General features: G+C 34.7%; 1 protein-coding gene across 2 annotated transcripts in view; it reads right to left on the bottom strand.

Moving 5' to 3' along the window:
- LOC149791023 (uncharacterized) overlaps positions 1 to 20,057 on the bottom strand; it is a 102,505-nt gene that overhangs the window by 47,187 nt on the left and 35,261 nt on the right. For both annotated transcript variants that reach the window (XM_089972896.1, XM_089972897.1), the window contains 3 exons: positions 13,886 to 13,998; positions 7,354 to 7,384; positions 5,682 to 5,867 (listed from right to left, as the gene is read on the bottom strand). In XM_089972896.1, coding sequence (XP_089829022.1) covers positions 5,682 to 5,867; positions 7,354 to 7,384; positions 13,886 to 13,998 — 330 coding nt within the window. The remainder of the gene's footprint in view (positions 1 to 5,681; positions 5,868 to 7,353; positions 7,385 to 13,885; positions 13,999 to 20,057) is intronic.

Below are 20,057 nucleotides of genomic sequence, written 5' to 3'. Positions count from 1 at the left end.
GTCCCCTTAGGTGCAAGAAAAGGCTGTATCAGAATATTTGATGGACACATGTGATTCTAATCAGATGGCAAAGTTCAGTCTTGATGAAACTGAGCCATTGTCTCCTTCTTGATTCATAGCACTTACTTGTGATCTGGCTATTTGTTGCCCATTGCCAAAATATCAACTGCACACAAAGCCATTAAATGGCCACAGAGTGGCATGAGACTGCTATGGTACTAAACAATATGTCTGCACAAACTGGGTGTCTTTCCCCCAATGAGGGACTGTGTACAGATACATGGATGGAATATGCCATATTATAGGAAATAGTCCTCTGAGGCATATTTGGAAGTTAGACTGGGATTTGATCTGACCATGAATGATCTATATCTGACAGCATGGATAGAAGTTGGGGAGAAATGATACCCTTCTCTCTGATTTTATCCATACTGATTCTCGAGAACCATGGCTTTGAAGTTGTATTAGAATTGCAGGACACATTTTAACTAAATACAGTGGCACAACGAGCCATGGAATGAGCTGCATGCAGTGTGGCACTATAGGGAACAGCATATTCTGGACCATTCCACCATATAGGCAAGATCTTCTGAATTTACTTAATATGGATGGTAAGTAAGCCAATAATTCAGCATAAAAGACAGACTGGGCTTTGTTATTAACCTCATGTAGATGGCAGAGTCCAGCAGTGATGGAACAGGGGCATTGTATCTTCGATAATCTTATCGAATTCCTTATGATACAGCAGATTATGGGATAAGTAATCTACAAAAATCAGAAATTTTTTAAAATGTGCAAGACTGCATCTTAAGTGCATAATGATATGGGATTCACCATTCCCATGGATGCTATCTCTCTGTAATGCTCCAGAAGTCAGCCACTCAACCCAATAGTGATAACAGTTTAATTCCAGTTGGTCTTTGTTGACTAGTATGCCAATTGATGCTAGAACTCTGGACCAAGCTGTTGATAGAGGAAGAGAACAAAACTCCTGTGACAACAACTAAGCAACTTGGAAGGAAGGGACTTTTCTTGTCAAAGTCAATCTAGCAAAGATGATGGAGCTTGTGAGCATACCTCATCATCTCTAGGTGAAAAGGGTGATATGTATGTGCAATCTGAGATAAAGCTGGAAAAGACAGTCTAATGGGGCAGGCCATCATCTGTGCAGAATGTCCTGGACAGTCTAATGGGGCAGGCCACCATCTGTGCAGAATGTCTTGGACAGTCTAATGGGGGAGGCCACCATCTGTGCAGAATGTCCTGGACAGTCTAATGGGGCAGGCCATCATCTGTGCAGAATGTCCTGGACAGTCTAATGGGGGAGGCCACCATCTGTGCAGAATGTCCTGGACAGTCTAATGGGGCAGGCCATCATCTTTGCAGAATGTCCTGATTGGGAGAGAGTTACATCCAAACAATCACCAAGTGAGTAGTCCCTTTAAGTGGCAATAGCGTAAGAATCCATATCTTGTGGTGCTGGGTCACCACGTCCACCAAGTGACCTGTACTTGAGTGCCATGAGCTTTCAGTGTGAAGTAGGCAAACAAGGACAATGACCTTCTGGTTAAATGGTGAGATCGACTGTGATGATCACCTGTTGCCATATGGGATATATATGAGTCCAGTTTTGATGGAACAGTACGATTTTATCTTGTTTGATATGAACCGTACATATTAATACAGGTTTGGTGATAACTATTTAAAAATACTGATGCATACAGATGATGTGCAAAATAATATCTAATTAGGCTTGCTTGATCTCCTCTCAATCTAATGTAGGCAATAAAGGTCTTCTGTCGTCACAATATATGATTGACTGTAGTGGAGACTGTTGCAACCATAACCCTATGGCAGAGTCTAGTAATAGCAGAACAGGGCATAGTTGACATGGCATTATCAATTTCATAAAGCTGGGACTGGGTAAGTGTTATTATATCCATGTAGCCAGTCTGTACATATTAAGTACAAGAAAGTAACTGAGGTGGGTTGTTTTGATTATGATCTCACTCAATGGCCGGTGATAAAGACAACTGAATGTTGAGCTCATGAACTGAAAGACCTACTGGTTATGCCAAAGACCTACTAGTTATGCCAAAAACTGTTTATCATTATGTGGCAGTGAGGGAGGAGAAGCTGCTGTCGCTGACCATGCTAGCTTGGATCTCTTACTGGTTGATGAACCATGTGGGATGCAATATCTGGCAAGATACAATTCAGTCATCACCATGATGTCAGGATGCATACTGATGATATCTTCATCGCTCAAGGTGCACTTTTGCATCTTCCCATTTAGAAAAAAAGAAAAACACACACACACACAATGCAACCCATTAATTTTCAATCCACAATGTGCAATTGGTAGATTGGCAACCAGTGTAGGTTACACATATAAAGTAGCTGTCAGCCTAATGTTTCCTGTCTTCTAAGCCTAAACTTGGCCTTGCCCATGATCTAAATTTGTAAGACAAAATAGAGTCAATAATATATACATATTTAGCATGGCACACATTGTTCTTTATATACATCCACACTATGACAATTTACCCATCTGCCAATACAGGAAGTGTATCACAGTATTGCCATTGATACCTATGAAGTAAACACTAAAATATAAATTCTAAAAAAGTTACCTGTAGGAAAGACCAACTGACTGCTGATACAGGTGAAGTACTGAAGTGTCACTTATAATTACTGTGAAGTGGATTCTATGACTAAATTATGCCTAGAAAACTTACCTATATGTATCCAACCACATTTGAAACTTTACAGCAATATAAATCAGTCTTCTATAGCACACAATAGATGCACATAAAATTGCTCTGAATCATCACTATTGCTACTTATGAAGCTATGAAGCTGATACTATGATATCAACTGTAAGACAATGTAACCTCTAGGTAAGGCCAAAGGACCACCTACCTGTACAGGTAAAGTCTGTAAAGTGACATGCATGTAACTATGAAGTGGATGCTAAAACTATACTAAATTAGTATAGAAAATGTAGCTGAAGTAGAAATTATACAGCAATATGATAGTTCTTTTTTTACCTCACACCAGACATGCACATATTTAATTATAGCTACAAAAATGTGCAGAGACGCACCAGCAAACCTTTCAGGTAAGTACCAAGCATGCCAAAGTTGTGAGAATGGCAAAGTGATGATACTAAAACAACAGAACTTTGTCATTGAAACAGAAAGAAAAATTGGAAATTGATGGATGGAGTATACTTCCCTTCAAAGAGAACACTCTTCTAACTTGCGTTAAGGTAGAACACTTCCAGAATACTTGAAGGTGGATGACAACACTTCTCTGTGTGTAGAAAGCGTGTTAGTCTGACAACTTGTAGCTTTATAAGCTAAATTGTTTTAACATGGCAGGACTGGATTTACAAGTAACAGTAGTACTAGTGTACTGTCATGTCAACACTTCCAGAATACTTGTAGGTGGATGGCAAGACTTCTCTATGTATAGAGAGCGTGTTACTCTGACAACTTGTAGCTTTATAAGCTAAATTGTTTTAACTTGGCAGGACTGGATTTGCAACGTGTTGTTGTTGTTGTTGTTGTTGTTGTTGTAGGGTTTAATGCCATTTTGCAGCACAGGATAAGCTATACATTGCGGCCAGTATAATTGGTGGAGGAAGACTCCTGGAAAACCGAGTGAAGAACCAACGACCCACAGATTTGCAAGTAACAGTAGTACTAGTGTACTGGCATGTGACATAGTGTGATTTTACAAAGTTCTCATCATTCACAGGATACATTGCATCTTTTGGCAGAGGACAATTTCCAAGCAGACCTGCTTGTGCGATGCCACCAAGAAAACATGGCCACTATCATCACGAGAAGATGATGAAGATGGATCAGGCATGTGATGAGTAAGGAGGAAGAAGCAGTTTTAAAGACAGCTCTATACTGGACACCTGAAGGACATCAGAAGGCCTAAAACAAAAGAGCATCATACTGATGAGGCTAAAATGAAGACCTTTCACCACATCTGAGAAAATGGCCAATGACAGAGACAAGTGGAAGAGCTTCGTTGCTGCCCTACAAGCCAAAGAATGGACAGTAAGCAAGTAAGTAGTAGTAATAAGGTATTACAATCAGGTAACATATTTGAAGAAAAGCGTACAAATTTACATGCTGCAAAAATTCTTAATGGCAAAATCCTTAAAGAAAGCTGGTTTAGTCAGATGCATAATTAGGCCAACTAATCTAAGCAAGAATGATTCAGTCAAAGTGTTCTTTTTTTAAATCAACATAAAGTGTTATGGCTCTATGGTTTTAAACTAAAAATCTGAAAGAAGCAAAACTAAAAGGTTTATTTTAATTAAATTCAACAAACAATTTATCTGCTTAGAATTACAAAGTGAAATTATAAAATACCACATGCTATATTGTGAATTAAATCCAAAATGTTCCATCACAAGTCCAAAAGTATAGAATGTTCCGAATGAACTCCAGTCTTGAATATGCTGATGTACCAGTATTCTTGAATGTACATATGTACAAATAGTCTTGATGTATCACAATGATATAATCCAGAATGTCTTATGATGAATTCACAATAATCCCAAAGTAGAGTTTTAGTATAAAAAGTCAATGAGCACTCTGTATTTCCAGTAAATAATTTAAATAAATGATTCCTCTCAAATTACATCTAAACACAACAGTAAATGATTCAACAGATTGAACTTAAAACTGGAATGATTTTTTTTTACCTAGTCTCTTTTATACACAGACTGTCACCTGACCAACGATGCAATAGTAGTTTCTGGAAAACTAATTACTGCTGATGGTATGATGGTAAAATGCACTAACATGCAAACAAGGACAGGCCTTGTACTTAGTTTTCAGTAAATACCTTGCTTCCTAATTAAACCAGAACACAAACCATGTATATATTACATACAATAGACAGATAGGCAAAATCTTTACCATCAATAATGGACAAAGGTCAACACATTATAAATTAAATACACTAATCAAAAGCTTTATCCCGATGTGATTTCAATCAATGAAGTTGCTATTATGGCACAGATGGATATAATGTAGGTATTTAAAAAAATCTCTTCATTTCTAATCCTGCCTATAATTCCACCCCTCACTCTCATCACCCTTAGCAACCAACTTGTATAGTCTCTTAACCTTGGACCTTATGACTCACAAATATTTATGATCTATTATATTTTTACAAACTTTACAATTTGGTGAATCAACAACACTTTGTTCATAAACTCTATAAATAAATAAGAGTTACTAATTGACACTAATTAAAAGATAATGAGAATGTAAAAGGATCATTCTGTATACTGCAAATATGAAAAGCTTGAATAAATCAGTCAAAAATAAATGAAGTCTGTTATTATTATTGCTACCAATTATCTGAACATTCATATTCAAGTGTATTTTTTGCCTTCTTTGGGCTAAGTAATTAAAAATGTGCTACCAAGTTTCGTTTCCTGTATCTCTATGGGATACCATCTGATCTTGAAATATGTCAGATCCTACCATATAAAATTCCAAAAGTATTTCATTTATTTTACTGCTGCAGATTGTGAGGTTTGACAATGTGAAAAACCATTAGATCTGAAAATGTATTAACATTTTGGATTGCAACAACTCTGTCCTGATTTGGACAACCTTATTAATGTACAATTAAGGTCTGCAACAAACCTTTGCTGATGTCAGTTTCATCTGGAGGAAAATAATGAGGCAGGAGATTGGCATATACCTCCCAATTAAGGGCGTCCCTGTAGATACAAAATATTATAGCAGTGATCTGATCTGCATTACTTTTATCAGAAAGCCACTCTCTCACTGTGCTTAGTGCTATTTGTGCTGCCTCTCGTCTTGGAAATCCTGGAATATAAATATTTATGAGATAATTAAAATTGTCAGTAGTGATACTACAACTATATAAAATATTAGATGAAAAATGTGATGTATTATTGAACATTAAACAAGAAAAATATTCACCACTTTTTTCACCGATTTAGAATAAATCATAAATTGTAGATATCATAACCATTAGAATATACCATACATTATAGATACCATACCCATTAGAGTATGCCATACATTATAGATATCATACCCATCAGAGTATACCATATATTATAGATACCATACCCATCAGAGTATACCATAAATTATAGATATCATACCCATCAGAGTATACCATAAATTATAGATATCATACCCATCAGAGTATACCATATATTATAGATACCATACCCATCAGAGTATACCATAAATTATAGACATCATACCCATCAGAGTATACCATAAATTATAGATATCATACCCATCAGAGTATACCATATATTATATATGTCATATCCATTAGAGTATACCATAAATTATAGATATCATACCCATCAGAGTATACCATAAATTACAGATATCATACCCATCAAAGTATACCATAAATTATAGATATCATACCCATCAGAGTATACCATAAATTAAAGATATCATACCCATAAGAGTATACCATAAATTATAGATATCATACCCATCAGAGTATACCATAAATTATAGATATCATACCCATCAGAGTATACCATAAATTATAGATATTATACCCATCAGAGTATACCATAAATCATAGATATTATACCCATTACAATATACCATAAATTACAGATATCATACCCATCAGAGTATTCCATACATTCTGGATATCATACCCATCAGAGTATACCATAAATTATAGATACCATAACCATCAGAGTATACCATAAATTATAGATATCATACCCATCAGAGTATACCATATATTATAGATACCATACCCATCAGAGTATACCATAAATTATAGACATCATACCCATCAGAGTATACCATAAATTATAGATATCATACCCATCAGAGTATACCATATATTATAGATATCATACCCATTAGAGTATACCATAAATTATAGATATCATACCCATCAGAGTATACCATAAATTACAGTTAACATACCCATCAAAGTATACCATAAATTAAAGATATCATACCCATCAGAGTATACCATAAATTAAATATATCATAACCATCAGAGTATACCATAAATTACAGATACCATACCCATTAGAGTATACCATACATTCTGGATATCATACCCAATAGAGTATACCATAAATTGTAGATATCATACCCATCAGAGTATACCATAAATTACAAATAATGCTGTGAATATGCTGAAAGAGCAAAGCAAACATTGGTAACAACTGGTAACAATATTTGTTCATGACTTAGTCCTCCAAACTTCCTGCTTAACATTTCCCATCCCCACCCCACTCATTCCCTGTTTTATGAATAGGAGAAAACAGATATGGATCCACTGCAGTTCACTTACCCTGAGGTCCTGTGGCAATACAAGGAAAAGCCTGAAATAAAGAAAACCAACTGAAATTTTAGTCTTTCACATGAGGGTCATAAACAGTTTACTTTTGTGGAAAGTCAGATGGAACACAAAGGAAATATTTTTAGATGCAGAGGCAAAGAGTTTATGCTTGATCTTGCATGGTCAATTAGTGAGCACGTTAAAACTACAAATCTACAAAAGTAAATTTTATCACCAAATTTCCACATACACCTCTCCCTTGATAAATGGTGCAAAACGGGGTCCATAAACATAGACTGAACTATAAGCGAGGGTGCGAGTTACAGACTGCCCTCCAAAAATTGAAAAAATTCACTTTGACATTGAGAAAACTGGGGGGGACATTAGGGAACTGGCTGTTTAATGACTGAATCCTCATTTTACAATCACATTGATAATAATTTTTAATAACGCGAATTTTTCTAATTAAGTTGTTTGTTATTGTGTTTATATAACAATTATTTTCAAAATGTCAAACATTTGAAAGATTGTTCTGACTGGTTTCAACAACCATCACATGCACATGAAAAATCTGTGTATTACATCATTGCTTTTTGTTTTCTTGAGGACTGGTTCCCATAGTGGTGTTTAATAGTATCCTGCCAAAACTGGAGTCCACAAAGCAGGGAACTAGACTAACTATTGATACACCATCAAACAAGTTTCCTTTTTTTTAAAAACACTAGACATTTATTTCTTAAGACAGTCATCTACGTCGAAACTCAATCTCTGTACTGTTAAATTAGTACAATATGTTATAATTTCACTGGAAGTAATAATGAAACTTATCATCCTTGAGATATCTCTAAGTCACAGTTCAAGAATTCTCTGAAACTCGCATGCTCACAATGGTCCATATCTGTGAAATCAAGTTCTTTATTTTTAGATGAAAGAGTCGGTTAATTTAAGGAAGTTTATGTTACATACACAATAATGTTTATAACAGTGTTCGATTGATCAAATGAAGTGAGTTCACCCGATATACGACCGGGGCCACTAGATTTTAAGTTTGTAGGATTTTCTTGCCTTTTAACTTTTTTCATTCCACCTCCTTTATTTGATTCAAAAGACATAATTAATGTGACAATACAAAGGAGGTCAGCTTTTAATTTAGAGCAACAATAATAACAAATACTTCCACAAATCAGTTATCAAAACAGTTGGCACATAATTAGGTTCTCAGCAAAATGCTCGCAGACATAGCTGTTACGGTAGATTGATGCATTTTACGTTTAATTACCAGAGGACAAGTTGCATTTATGATGATTACACTTAAAGTTACTAAAAGACAGAACTAGAACACAAATTTCAATTGATACAAAAATTATTTAATTTGTATTTATTTATTTATTAAGTACTGCCTCCACTCAGCATAAGTGACATTTTCATTGATCAAAATTTCTTTACTTCTTTTAATTGCGGTGTACTAGGAATGTCATTTGGCAAGAAAATGTGAAACATTGTATGACCTATTTTTAAATTTGATATTTCATAAAGTTGATAGAAATTTCCAGGTCCTATCTACCATTTTCGACAATAAAATGAGTGATATAACAAACTTTCTGTGACCAATTTTGATCCCAATTTTCTTCAAGTTCAATAAATGGGGATCAATTTCTGGGGTATTTTCTAGTTTAAAAAATGGGATCCACGCCTGACCCCGCATTATAAGCGCGTTTGCTAGTTATCAGGGCATGAGTTATCAAGAGAGTGGTGTACCAAACTTACGCCACCAACTTCAACACTGGAAATGTTGAGTGGCAAATTAGCAACTTGCTACTGCTAATTTTGAATGCTGAACATAATTTTCAACTTGCTACTGCTAATTTTAACTGTTGAATATAGACCACAACTTGCTAATGCTAATTTTAACTGTTGAATATAGACCACAACTAGCTACTGCTAATTTTAACTGTTGAATACAGACCACAACTTGCTACTGCTAATTTTAACTGTTGAATACAGACCACAACTTGCTACTGCTAATTTTAACTGTTGAATACAGACCACAACTTGCTACTGCTAATTTTAACTGTTGAATACAGACCACAACTTGCTACTGCTAATTTTAACTGTTGAATATAGACCACAACTTGCTACTGATAATTTTAAATGTATAATATAGACCACAACTTGCTACTGATAATTTTAAATGTATAATACAGACCACAACTTGCTACTGCTAATTTTAACTGTTGAATACAGACCACAACTTGCTACTGCTAATTTTAACTGTTGAATACAGACCACAACTTGCTAATGATAATTTTAACTGTTGAATACAGACCACAACTTGCTAATGATAATTTTAACTGTTGAATATAGACCACAACTTGCTACTGATAATTTTAAATGTATAATATAGACCACAACTTGCTACTGATAATTTTAAATGTATAATAGACCACAACTTGCTATTGCTAATTTTAACTGCTGAATACAGACCACAACTTGCTAATGCTAATTTTAACTGATGAATACAGACCACAACTTGCTAATGCTAATTTTAACTGATGAATACAGACCACACCTTGCTACTGCTAATTTTAACTGTTGAATACAGACCACAATTTGCAACTGCTAATTCTGAATGCTAGACAGTGGTCACAACTTGCTACTGCTAACTCTGAATGCCAGACAGTGGTCACAACATTCTACTGCGAATTCTGAATGCTAGACAGTGGTCAAACTTTCTACTGCTAATTTAAAATATTAAATATAGACCATGACTTGCAACTGCTAATTCTGAATGCTAGACAGTGGTCACAACTTGCTAAATTCTGAATTTTAAACAATGGCCACAACATGGCCCTATTCTGTCTTAAAATGTTAAAAGTCAACCCTGACCTCAATCTTAATAACTTTTTATTGATAATATTTGTTGATATGTCAAACTTCATTATTAATGTGCCAAAACCTCAAAATCCAGTGTGCTTTAAAATAGAGCATAAGTTGCCTAAATGAATCTGTATGTACAAGCCAGCCTATCAGATTCAAAGCTATGTAGCAAATGTGAAGGTCAACATCATTTTAGGAGCCCCAGGTGGTAGAGTGGTCTAAGGAACTTGTTTTTACAGATGACTGACATCTCACCTCTATCTGCATAGGTTTTAGTCTTGGCTCTTACAATTGATCATGTTAATGAAGTTGTGTAACCAGCCATATATTTAATTATAACTCTTCAGAAAGTCTAGACAATACTAAATGAAGTCCACAGCCTCCATTTTGGATATAACAGAATCTAGCCAAAATATAATTTTTGCATTGCTCTGATACATAAAAAGATTGGAATGTGGGTACTCATTTGTGTTATTTACTGTTAGAAAATCAGGTCAACAACCAAAAGGTTTGGATCCTTTTGAAATAGTTTTTTGGACATAAAAATGTCCAAGGCCCACTGGCGTCACTAAAAGATTAAGTTCTTTTAATTGAAGGTTCAGAAATTAATCTTTTGGTCTATGTCTCTGATTTCAAATATAAGTTGTCAAATTCTTGTGAAGTAGCAAGAAATAACCTTCACTCTACTCAGTTTAAAATGAAATTAAGGTAGAAATCCAAAATAAAAAGGAGTTTTCAGCCTGGTGATAGTTCTTGTTCTCTTGCTTGTACCTCAAAATCCTCTTCTGGTTAAGTACTATGGTCCTTATGATTCTAATGAGAAAATGGAGACCTCCCGCCCAGGGTACCTGCTGGTGACGAATGGTGAACTATTAAACTGTAGTTCCAAAATCATACAGACTGGAAATACCTAGTCCATGAAACTCCTTTGGATGGTCATTTAGGGATTTATAAGACTTATCACAAGATCTCGAATCTCTTCTACTGGCAAAAAATTAAAAGTGATGTTTGTAAATACTGTAGACCTGAAAAGATCACTTGGAGACCATTAAGAAATTCTTTGATCAACATAGTGATGCAAATTTGACAATTAATTTAAGCAGAAATGACTACTGCCTTGCATGTGTAACATTTTTAGGACATATTGATGGATGGTCAAGTTAAACTTGTTGAAGTTACAGTCAAGGCTATCTCTGATTTCCCTGTACCTAACAGTAAAAAGCAACTGATATGCTACATTCAGGTACATCTGGATATTATGAGAAATTTGTCAAAATTTGTCCTAATTGATAAACCCCCGACAAATTTGATAAATTAAAAGCCATACATTATTATTTCAGCTCCAGATTTCAACCAATCCTTTAAAATATTTGTTGATGATATGGGGGCTTGTAGAATAATGGATCAAGAAGATAATCCAGTGTGCTATTTTTTTAAAAAGTTATTCCAGCACCTGAGAAATTATTCCACATTCACAAAGGAATATTTGGCTTTGATAGTGGTTTGGAAACCTTCAAAGTCTATAATAGTTCAGCTCCTTCTCCAATTATTGTACTCAATGGTCACAATCCCCTTATTTCCATTAACAAAATGAAAAACAAAAATCAGTGATTGTTAAGGTGGTGTTTGATGTTGCAGGAATATAACATTGATATTAGGCACATAATGGGAAAAGATAATCTCACTGCAGATGCACTTCAAAGTGTGTGTGTGTGTGCGTGTGTGTTTGTTTGTTGGATTTTTTAAAATAGCTTTAACAATTTTAGTCATACTGCTATGATGCCTGCAGTGCGGCAGTTTATAATATTATCAAGCACTGCGGCATCATGCTGCAGATATGTGGCATCATGTCACACACAGTCTCATTATTATAATACCTGCGTGACCAGTCTAACACTAACCTCTTAATGCTGAGCACAAAGCAAGGCATTTGCAAGTGCTATTTTTATAAGTATTTGGTATGACTTGGCCGGGGTTTGAACCTGCGACCTCTGGCATTAAAGGTGGACATCCTTATCACTTGGGCCACCAAAGTGGCCTTACTGTATTACTTTATTTTATATATTTTTGTCATTAATTTTTCCAGTATGTAATTTCAGTTATTACAGTATCATTCATTCATTCATATATATATATATATATATATATATAGCTAACTACTATGTAAAATAAATTTTTTGTGTATAAATCTTTCTTTTTCTTCATGAGGGCATGTGTTATGCATATTTTATTATATTGTCCACAAATGTGGGTAGGAATTTGGGCTTATCTGACTAATGCCATTTTGTAAACCTGTTTACTTGGATCTGAGTTCAGGATGTTATTTATTTGAATTATTCGTTGGAATTCCAAAGAGCTCATTGAAACTTTTGGACTAAATCACTATTTTGGGATTAGTGTGAATTGATTCAAAAACATTTTGGATTATATCATTGTGATATATCAACTCTGTTTAAACAACAACACATTCCAGGCTATTGGAACATCAGCACATTCAAGATTTGAATTCATTCAGAACACCACTTGAATTCATTTGTAACACTCAATACTGTTGTACTAGTAATAAAACTTTAGAGCTTTCTGGGATTTAATTTACAATACTGTCAGCTCTTTGTATATTTTCACTTTGTATTCTAGCAAAAGAAATTACTTGTTGAATGTTACTAAAGTTGTTGGTTTCCACTCTTTTCTGGTATTCAGTTTAAGAGCATGGAGTTGTAACATCTGAGGCAAGGATATTTCTATGGTATGTGACAGTCAGTCATGTCTTGACACAACTGGTAAAGGTTTCATTAAAATGTCTTTTAAATTAGTGGTTACACATTTATACTCTGGGCCACGACAAAAGTAAAAATTACCTTCTTCCTTTGATGTTACCTTCACCTTTTAATGAAGGCATTGGTAACATTGCAAAACAACATGAAATTATCTTCAGTAGTTGAAACATAATGATATAAATCACAAAATTACATTTTCTCCTGTCACAACCTTGATCTTGAAGCAAAGAGCAAGCCATGGGACATGTCATCTTATATATAAACACCCCAATTTTGTCTTTTTTGTGTAATGTCTGCCAAACAAAGAGGTTGCAAGTTTGAAACTCACAGCGATATCCCAATGTTTTTAAATAATTTGTTTTGTATTTGTATCTTCAAACTTTCTTTTAAATTCACTCATCACAATTTTTTTTTTAAAACAAACTTTTTTTAAAAAAAATTCCTAGGATAGGCAATTAACATAGTGATATATAATTGGGCAATGTTTCATTAAAATATTTAATGGTTCAGAAGCCAAACTCCATACAAGTAATCAAGTCACAAAATTGATTTACTTTGTCATGATTTTGACCATAAACAGAAGACCTGGTTTTGTTGTGCAACACACGATTTGGTCTAGTTATTAAGTATATTTGGACACAGTGTCTCATAAGCTTGCATACCACTACAAAGACAGGGGACAGACAAGCAACTGTTAAGAACTGGATAACATAGTATACAGCTGAATTAACTGTGTAAAATGTTACTGATCAGAAACAAAATTATGGACAGAGCCACAAAACTTGATGGGACATGATGGATGGCTACATGTAACACTTTATGTCCACCAACATCCTCCATACAGCAATACAGCTAGCCAGTGGAAGACCTTATTTTCACTGAATACATACTACTGTCCTAATCTTGAGATCCTTAATCTTTTTAAGACAGTCAAGGTAAGTATTCTTCAACTTCAAGGCAGATTCTGCATCCATGTAATTTGGGACATTTCCATGAAGAACATCTGAAAATAAAAATTTGGAAAAGTTTTGTTTGAAATGAAAGATATATCGGAATACTTGAATTCTGCTAAATGCAAAGTCTTGCCTGCATCCACTAAGGCATATTCAAAATACCAAACACTGGAAATATTGGTCACTGTGGCCTCCTTTTTGTCTGTGATGAGCTGTACCCTTAACAATGAATGTACTCGTAACAGATCATGATTACATGAACTGGTGTAAGAAAAACTGAGCAAAATGAAAGAGAAAAATATCCTGATACCAATGCCCACAACAGGAACAACAAGAAGGCTGTCAGATATGTGATATGAATGTCTTGCTTATGGTTTGCAGGCAAGACAAAAATTATATCTACATTATTTTAAAAGTGAAGTTACTTTTTTGCCATAATTTCATTTTTCAAAAAGACGAAGTCCTTGATGCATTTAATTAAACTAGAATTAAAACAAAGTCACAGACATGCATGTTCACGCACTACAGATCTGTTTTACATAACTCCCTCCAAAAGAACCTGGGAAAACCCTGGTAAGAACCACCAATTGATAGGAATCTACTGGCAAGCTTTCTCATGTACATACTCATATTAGCCAAACCTGAGATTCAAACTGTAGTCATGGGTGTGATGACAGTGTTCAGTAAAAGCAAGCGATTTAGACTAATAGGTTACACTGGGTCCCATGATAAAAGAGCTAGTTTCCTATAAAACATCACCAATATAATTCCCTAATTCATTCAAACAAGGGCAGAAAAAATAAATCAAATGTAACCAAGAAACTATCTGAGTTTGAGGTAAAATGTGTATTGCTGTAGTATGGACAAGAGGCCAATACTGCTTACCTGGATTAAGCAGCCCAACACTTGACCATTTTAAAAAGCAGCAAGGCTAAAGAAGTATTTTGAGAACAGAATCCCATGTAATCTCCAATCCTTTACAACAAATAAATTTTGGCTATTTTACAACAGTCTCATAAAAAAAAATTTCTAAAGATAAAGGCATCATTAATAGGCATAAAGTTTGGTAATGCTAAATGACATAAGTTCATGCAAAAAATTATGTCAAAATCATGGAAGAAATACTGCTTCTATAGTACAAGTCACATGGATTATGTAGGCATTCAACACCGACTATTTCAGTAATGGGTGTCATTTTTTAAAATTTGATTTTACATACCTTTAAGTGGCAAGCATTCACTTCATTTGGATTCTTATACATCCATATTCCTTGGGAAGGTCATTATGTAGATGCTCCAAGAGCTGCATATGGCAAAATCGGTGTTAAATTATGTATGAAATGAGCCTAAAGGGGTGATCCAGTACAATCCAAATTGAATGTTGCATGCTGTGATGTCACAATGAAAGCTATGCATAATGATAAACAAATCTGTACTACCCTTGATTGTGATGATTCCACCTGACATGCTCTTATTGAGCCAAGTCTAGTACATAGCCACCATTGTAAAAGTCCATAGCAATAGATAATTTTCATCTGGAAGTTTCTTGGTGATAGTTAAGGTGCAGAGCATCCAATAATCAGGACTGAATAGACTTTGGTTAAAGAAAATTAGTGTTAAGTTTTAAAAGAACAATTTATATTTAATTTAAAATAAGTAAATTTGCATACCTTACCCATGTGACTTGTACTATAGCTGGTAGAAAGCTCAACCAATGTGATACAATTTCACCTCATTCACATGCACAGATCTCACTTGTAACAGAACCTATGACCGTGAGGATAGAATTTTTGAAGTAAATTATGTCTCTCAAAAATTACTTACCAAATCACTGTCACGGAATTGTATAAATCCTTTAATTTATTAAATACATGTACTCAGGTTTCATTTATTTTGTGTACAAGATACCGGAGGGTGATTTATGTATATTCTACAAAGATTCTGAAATAGTGAGTCCAGTTCATCTTATGTCGCATGTGCAAAATGCTTTCGATGAGAAGAACCAAATACTTCCAGTGCACAGACGATGTATTGCAGCATCGTCTGTGTATAAATGCATCACTGTAAGAATAAATTTTTACTTTATAGAATGTCTTGTCTGTGAGCGGTCTACTTTAGGACTTGCACATCTTCAGATGTAGAGGTATGTGAGTTATTAATTTCTTGTGTATAAATTATAACTATTGTACTACCACGTTTATTTTTGTATGTTTTCTATGTCGCTTCAGCTCACGTATCATGCAAATACTTTCTATTCTTGTTTGTGACTTAGCAAGAGATTTATATTAGCAATATATAAAGCTGCATTTTAAGAAACATTTAGTACTGTAGGATTCTTGTCGAGCACGGTTAGGTTCACTTCTGAACTTGTGTATTGTTTTGTAGTTATTGTGCCGATAATGTAATCTGTGTAGCTTACCGTATCATTACATTTTATCGTATATGCCCATGTCATGCATAGTACACGGTGTTAGCTGACCAGAGTGACCAGAGTGATCGAAGTTGCAGTTGTATAGCTGATTGGAGTGACCAGAGTGATGGTACAAGCTGCAGAGCTAACCAAAGAAACTGACCATAGCAACTGTGAAGCTGAACCATAGCAGCCATAGAGATGAGTAAACAGTGTTGCTGGTCGAGTAGCAGGTGATCAGGCATTGCTGACAGAGATTGGTGGGCGTTGATTGCTTGATTGACCAACCTGGAATACTGACTGCTTGACTGACCAGTTTGACTGCAGCCAAGTGTGCCGAGTGTGTAACTCCATACATGCAATCTTTGAGCAGTGGGCTAATCTTTGGGGTTTGTAATACCCAGTGTGTTTTGGGGACTGTAAAAATATTTTGTACATCTATCCCTTTGTTTTCATCATTTTCACTATTTGAGTGAATACATTTTTACTATATGAGTAAAATGCCACAGTCTTACTATTTAAGTAAAACACATCATTCTTTCGTTGTGAAATCACTGTGAATCATTCACCCCTTGTCCTTGTACTGTGTAAGGTCATTTATTTGTATTTTCATGATTTAGTTCATGCGGATTATGTTAACTGATCAAATATTTGGATATTATATGCACATATTAATCATAATTCTTTTCTCATTCAAGTCGTTCGTTATTAAACATTGCATTTGTATCACCATCAAAAGGGTTCTGTAGCAAATCCAAAATACCACCCGGTTATCTTGTTACAATCACATTATTTGACAATTACTCTGTTACATCTGAATCTACTCCAAGAAATACGAACAAATGTCATTCTGAATCTATGCAATAAATAATGAAAGGATTGAACTAATTCTTAAAAATGAAATACCCTTGTTCCCACAGGTGTGGCCATGCACATATTAGAGTGAATCCTATAACAGAGTGCTTGTATCTGTGGGAGGAATTGATATTAGTTTGACTGGTTATGTATTTTCAATGAAACATAATATACTAAATATTTCCTTTTTTCTACCAAATGCATTATCCAATCACAATAACATTAGGAGAACAAGTAGCTGACGGAGGAAATGACAGAGCATTCAACTTGTACCCACATCACCCTGTGGGAGCACAATCATTGCTCTACTGACAAGATGAACTCCTAATGTTAGGCAAGCAAAAATAAAGATTATGTGTTTATACACAAAGATCATGTGTTTATATACAAACAAAGATTATGTGTTGATACACAAACAAAGATTATGTGTTTGTACACAGACAAAGGTAATCCCTGTGGGATTCTGCACATGGCTGTTGCCATTAGTAGTTCATTTTGGCAATAATTTTCCAACTATTTCATCCTATTTCTCTGTAAATTATTTCCATTTCTATGGACAAAGTGAATCTCAAATGGATAATGATTAATTACTAAATTTACTAAACTAACGTAATAATGTCAAGATTTTGATATTTTACGGAGTCCCGAGGACCCCCACATCTGGATTTTATAGGGTCCTTACAAGATGTTAAAGGGTCCCTCTTTATATTTTCTACAGTAAGTTGTGTGTCTACATGTGTGTGTGTTTGATAGAGAGAGAGGTCTCACTAGAATTTTGGTGAAAATAGGAGTTTCACCAACAAATGCTGCAGTCCCTTCTCACAAGCATGTTGGTCATACAAAAATTGGATAAATGTCCATTATAATGCCATGAATAAAGAGACACAAATCCTTGTCAGTTTTACTTATTTGTAATTCTTTAAATATTCATGTATTAAAACTGACGTAAATTAGTTGACTTGGGAACATGCTACACAAGACCGTTAAAGTAAAACGTTGCACCCTCCAAAACATAAAATATCAGGCAAGGCATCTTAATTACAGAACTGGATGACAGTGAATGTAATTTTAAATTTTTCAATGAACATCATGTGCTCAATCCCGAGTGCTGTATTATATTACTCACATATTCTTCTTTTATTGTTTGCAAAATGGTGCTGATGTGTCCTTTTTTCTGATGTGATATGTTTTCAAGCTTGCAAAGATTTTCCATCGTAACATCCACAAGTAACACCATTAAGCATCCTGCTTATAATCTGGAGCCATTTTCTATAAATATATGCTCTGCTAAATAATTTTATTATGAATATAAGGAATCTGTGAGGTAAAGTTCAAACTGATGAAACCCATCTGTTCTCTTGTGAATAAAATTGGTTATATACAGTTACTATAAATAGTAAACAAGGAAAATTCTTAAGCAGCAGTCATGTTTTTTTAAAGCAGATTCTCAAATTTATATGAGTGGAATTAAAGCGATGATACTAAAAACTATAAATGTTTTACTGAGTTTTATTTATTTTATTTTTTAAATTACCAAAACAGTGTAATCCATGTAGTGGAGAACATAAAACATAATTCATAATTTGTTGAAAAAAAAGGCGAAATGACTACAACAAAAGCATTATGGCTGGCATGAATGTGTTTAACCCCAAAACTAATTATCCAAATTTGCAAACAGTATTTTGTCCAGGTCTCGACATGAGAGCAACAAAATGTAATAATATTTATTATTGTAGGGTTTATCTTCTAATTTTGAATCCTTAGCATGTCATCCTTTCGAGATCATGTGCACTTATTTGATTACACTTGGAAATGAACACAATGCATAATTAATGAGAATGACCTCAACAGATAGCATAGAAAATCCTTGAGACCTCTGTTTCGAGAAACCTCAACCTTTTCTGCAAGCTGGAAATCGACTTTGTCAGCATTTATTGCATCCTACAGGACTTGTAGGCTTGGGTTTTTATGCCTCATTTTTAGTTTTAGTGCATCAGGGACACACATGTGTGCATTATCGGAAGCCATATATATATATATATATATACTATTTCGACTTAGAAATGAATCATCTTTTCAGATGCTTGCCTGGCAAAAGAGCAGCTACATTAAAACACATAAATTAAGGTTCCATACCAATAGATTCAGTCCTAAATGGCCACAAAAATTTTACCTAAACAAATGGGACAGAATACATTTCTATCAGTAAAATACATATCGACTGTAAATAATCTTTGAGTTTATTCAATATAATTAGGCTGATGTAAACTGCTTCTTAAAATCGGACATGGAACATGAATACATAACTATACCATATATCACAATTAAGCAAGGGGCCCCGAGTGGCCTAAAGCACTCTCCATTACGGATCACTGCCATCTCACCTCTGTCTGCGTAGGTTCGAGTCTCGGATTCGGCCAATGTGGGTATGTGAGAAAGCTTGCCAGTAGCTTCTCGAGGGTCGGTGGTTCTTTCCGGGGATTCCCGGGTTCTTCCTCCACCATTAATACTGGCCGCCATGTATAGCCTATCGTGTGCTGAAAATGGCGTTAAACCATACAACAACAACAACAACAACAATTAAGCAATAGTTACCATCCCATGGAAAAAGTATGCCGATCCATACCAGATATCACCCTTAAGCAACATTTAACTTTTGTAGGACTGAGACTTCCACTACTTGAGACAAAAACCAGATGATTACCAATCTAACATTCAATGAATAACTGCAGTTTAAAAGAAACCTGACTTAAGCAGGCATAATTAATTGCCAAACGACTTATCTTTTTGCTTTGCTTTTGCTTTCATTCCAATCTTGATAAAAAATAATAACATTCTTTGTCTA

The sequence above is a fragment of the Sinohyriopsis cumingii genome, chromosome 10 (assembly GCF_028554795.1).
Source record: "Sinohyriopsis cumingii isolate HCF-2022 chromosome 10, ASM2855479v2, whole genome shotgun sequence".
Taxonomy (NCBI): Eukaryota; Metazoa; Mollusca; class Bivalvia; order Unionida; family Unionidae; genus Sinohyriopsis; species Sinohyriopsis cumingii.
This window is presented reverse-complemented; position numbering and strand designations above follow the sequence as displayed.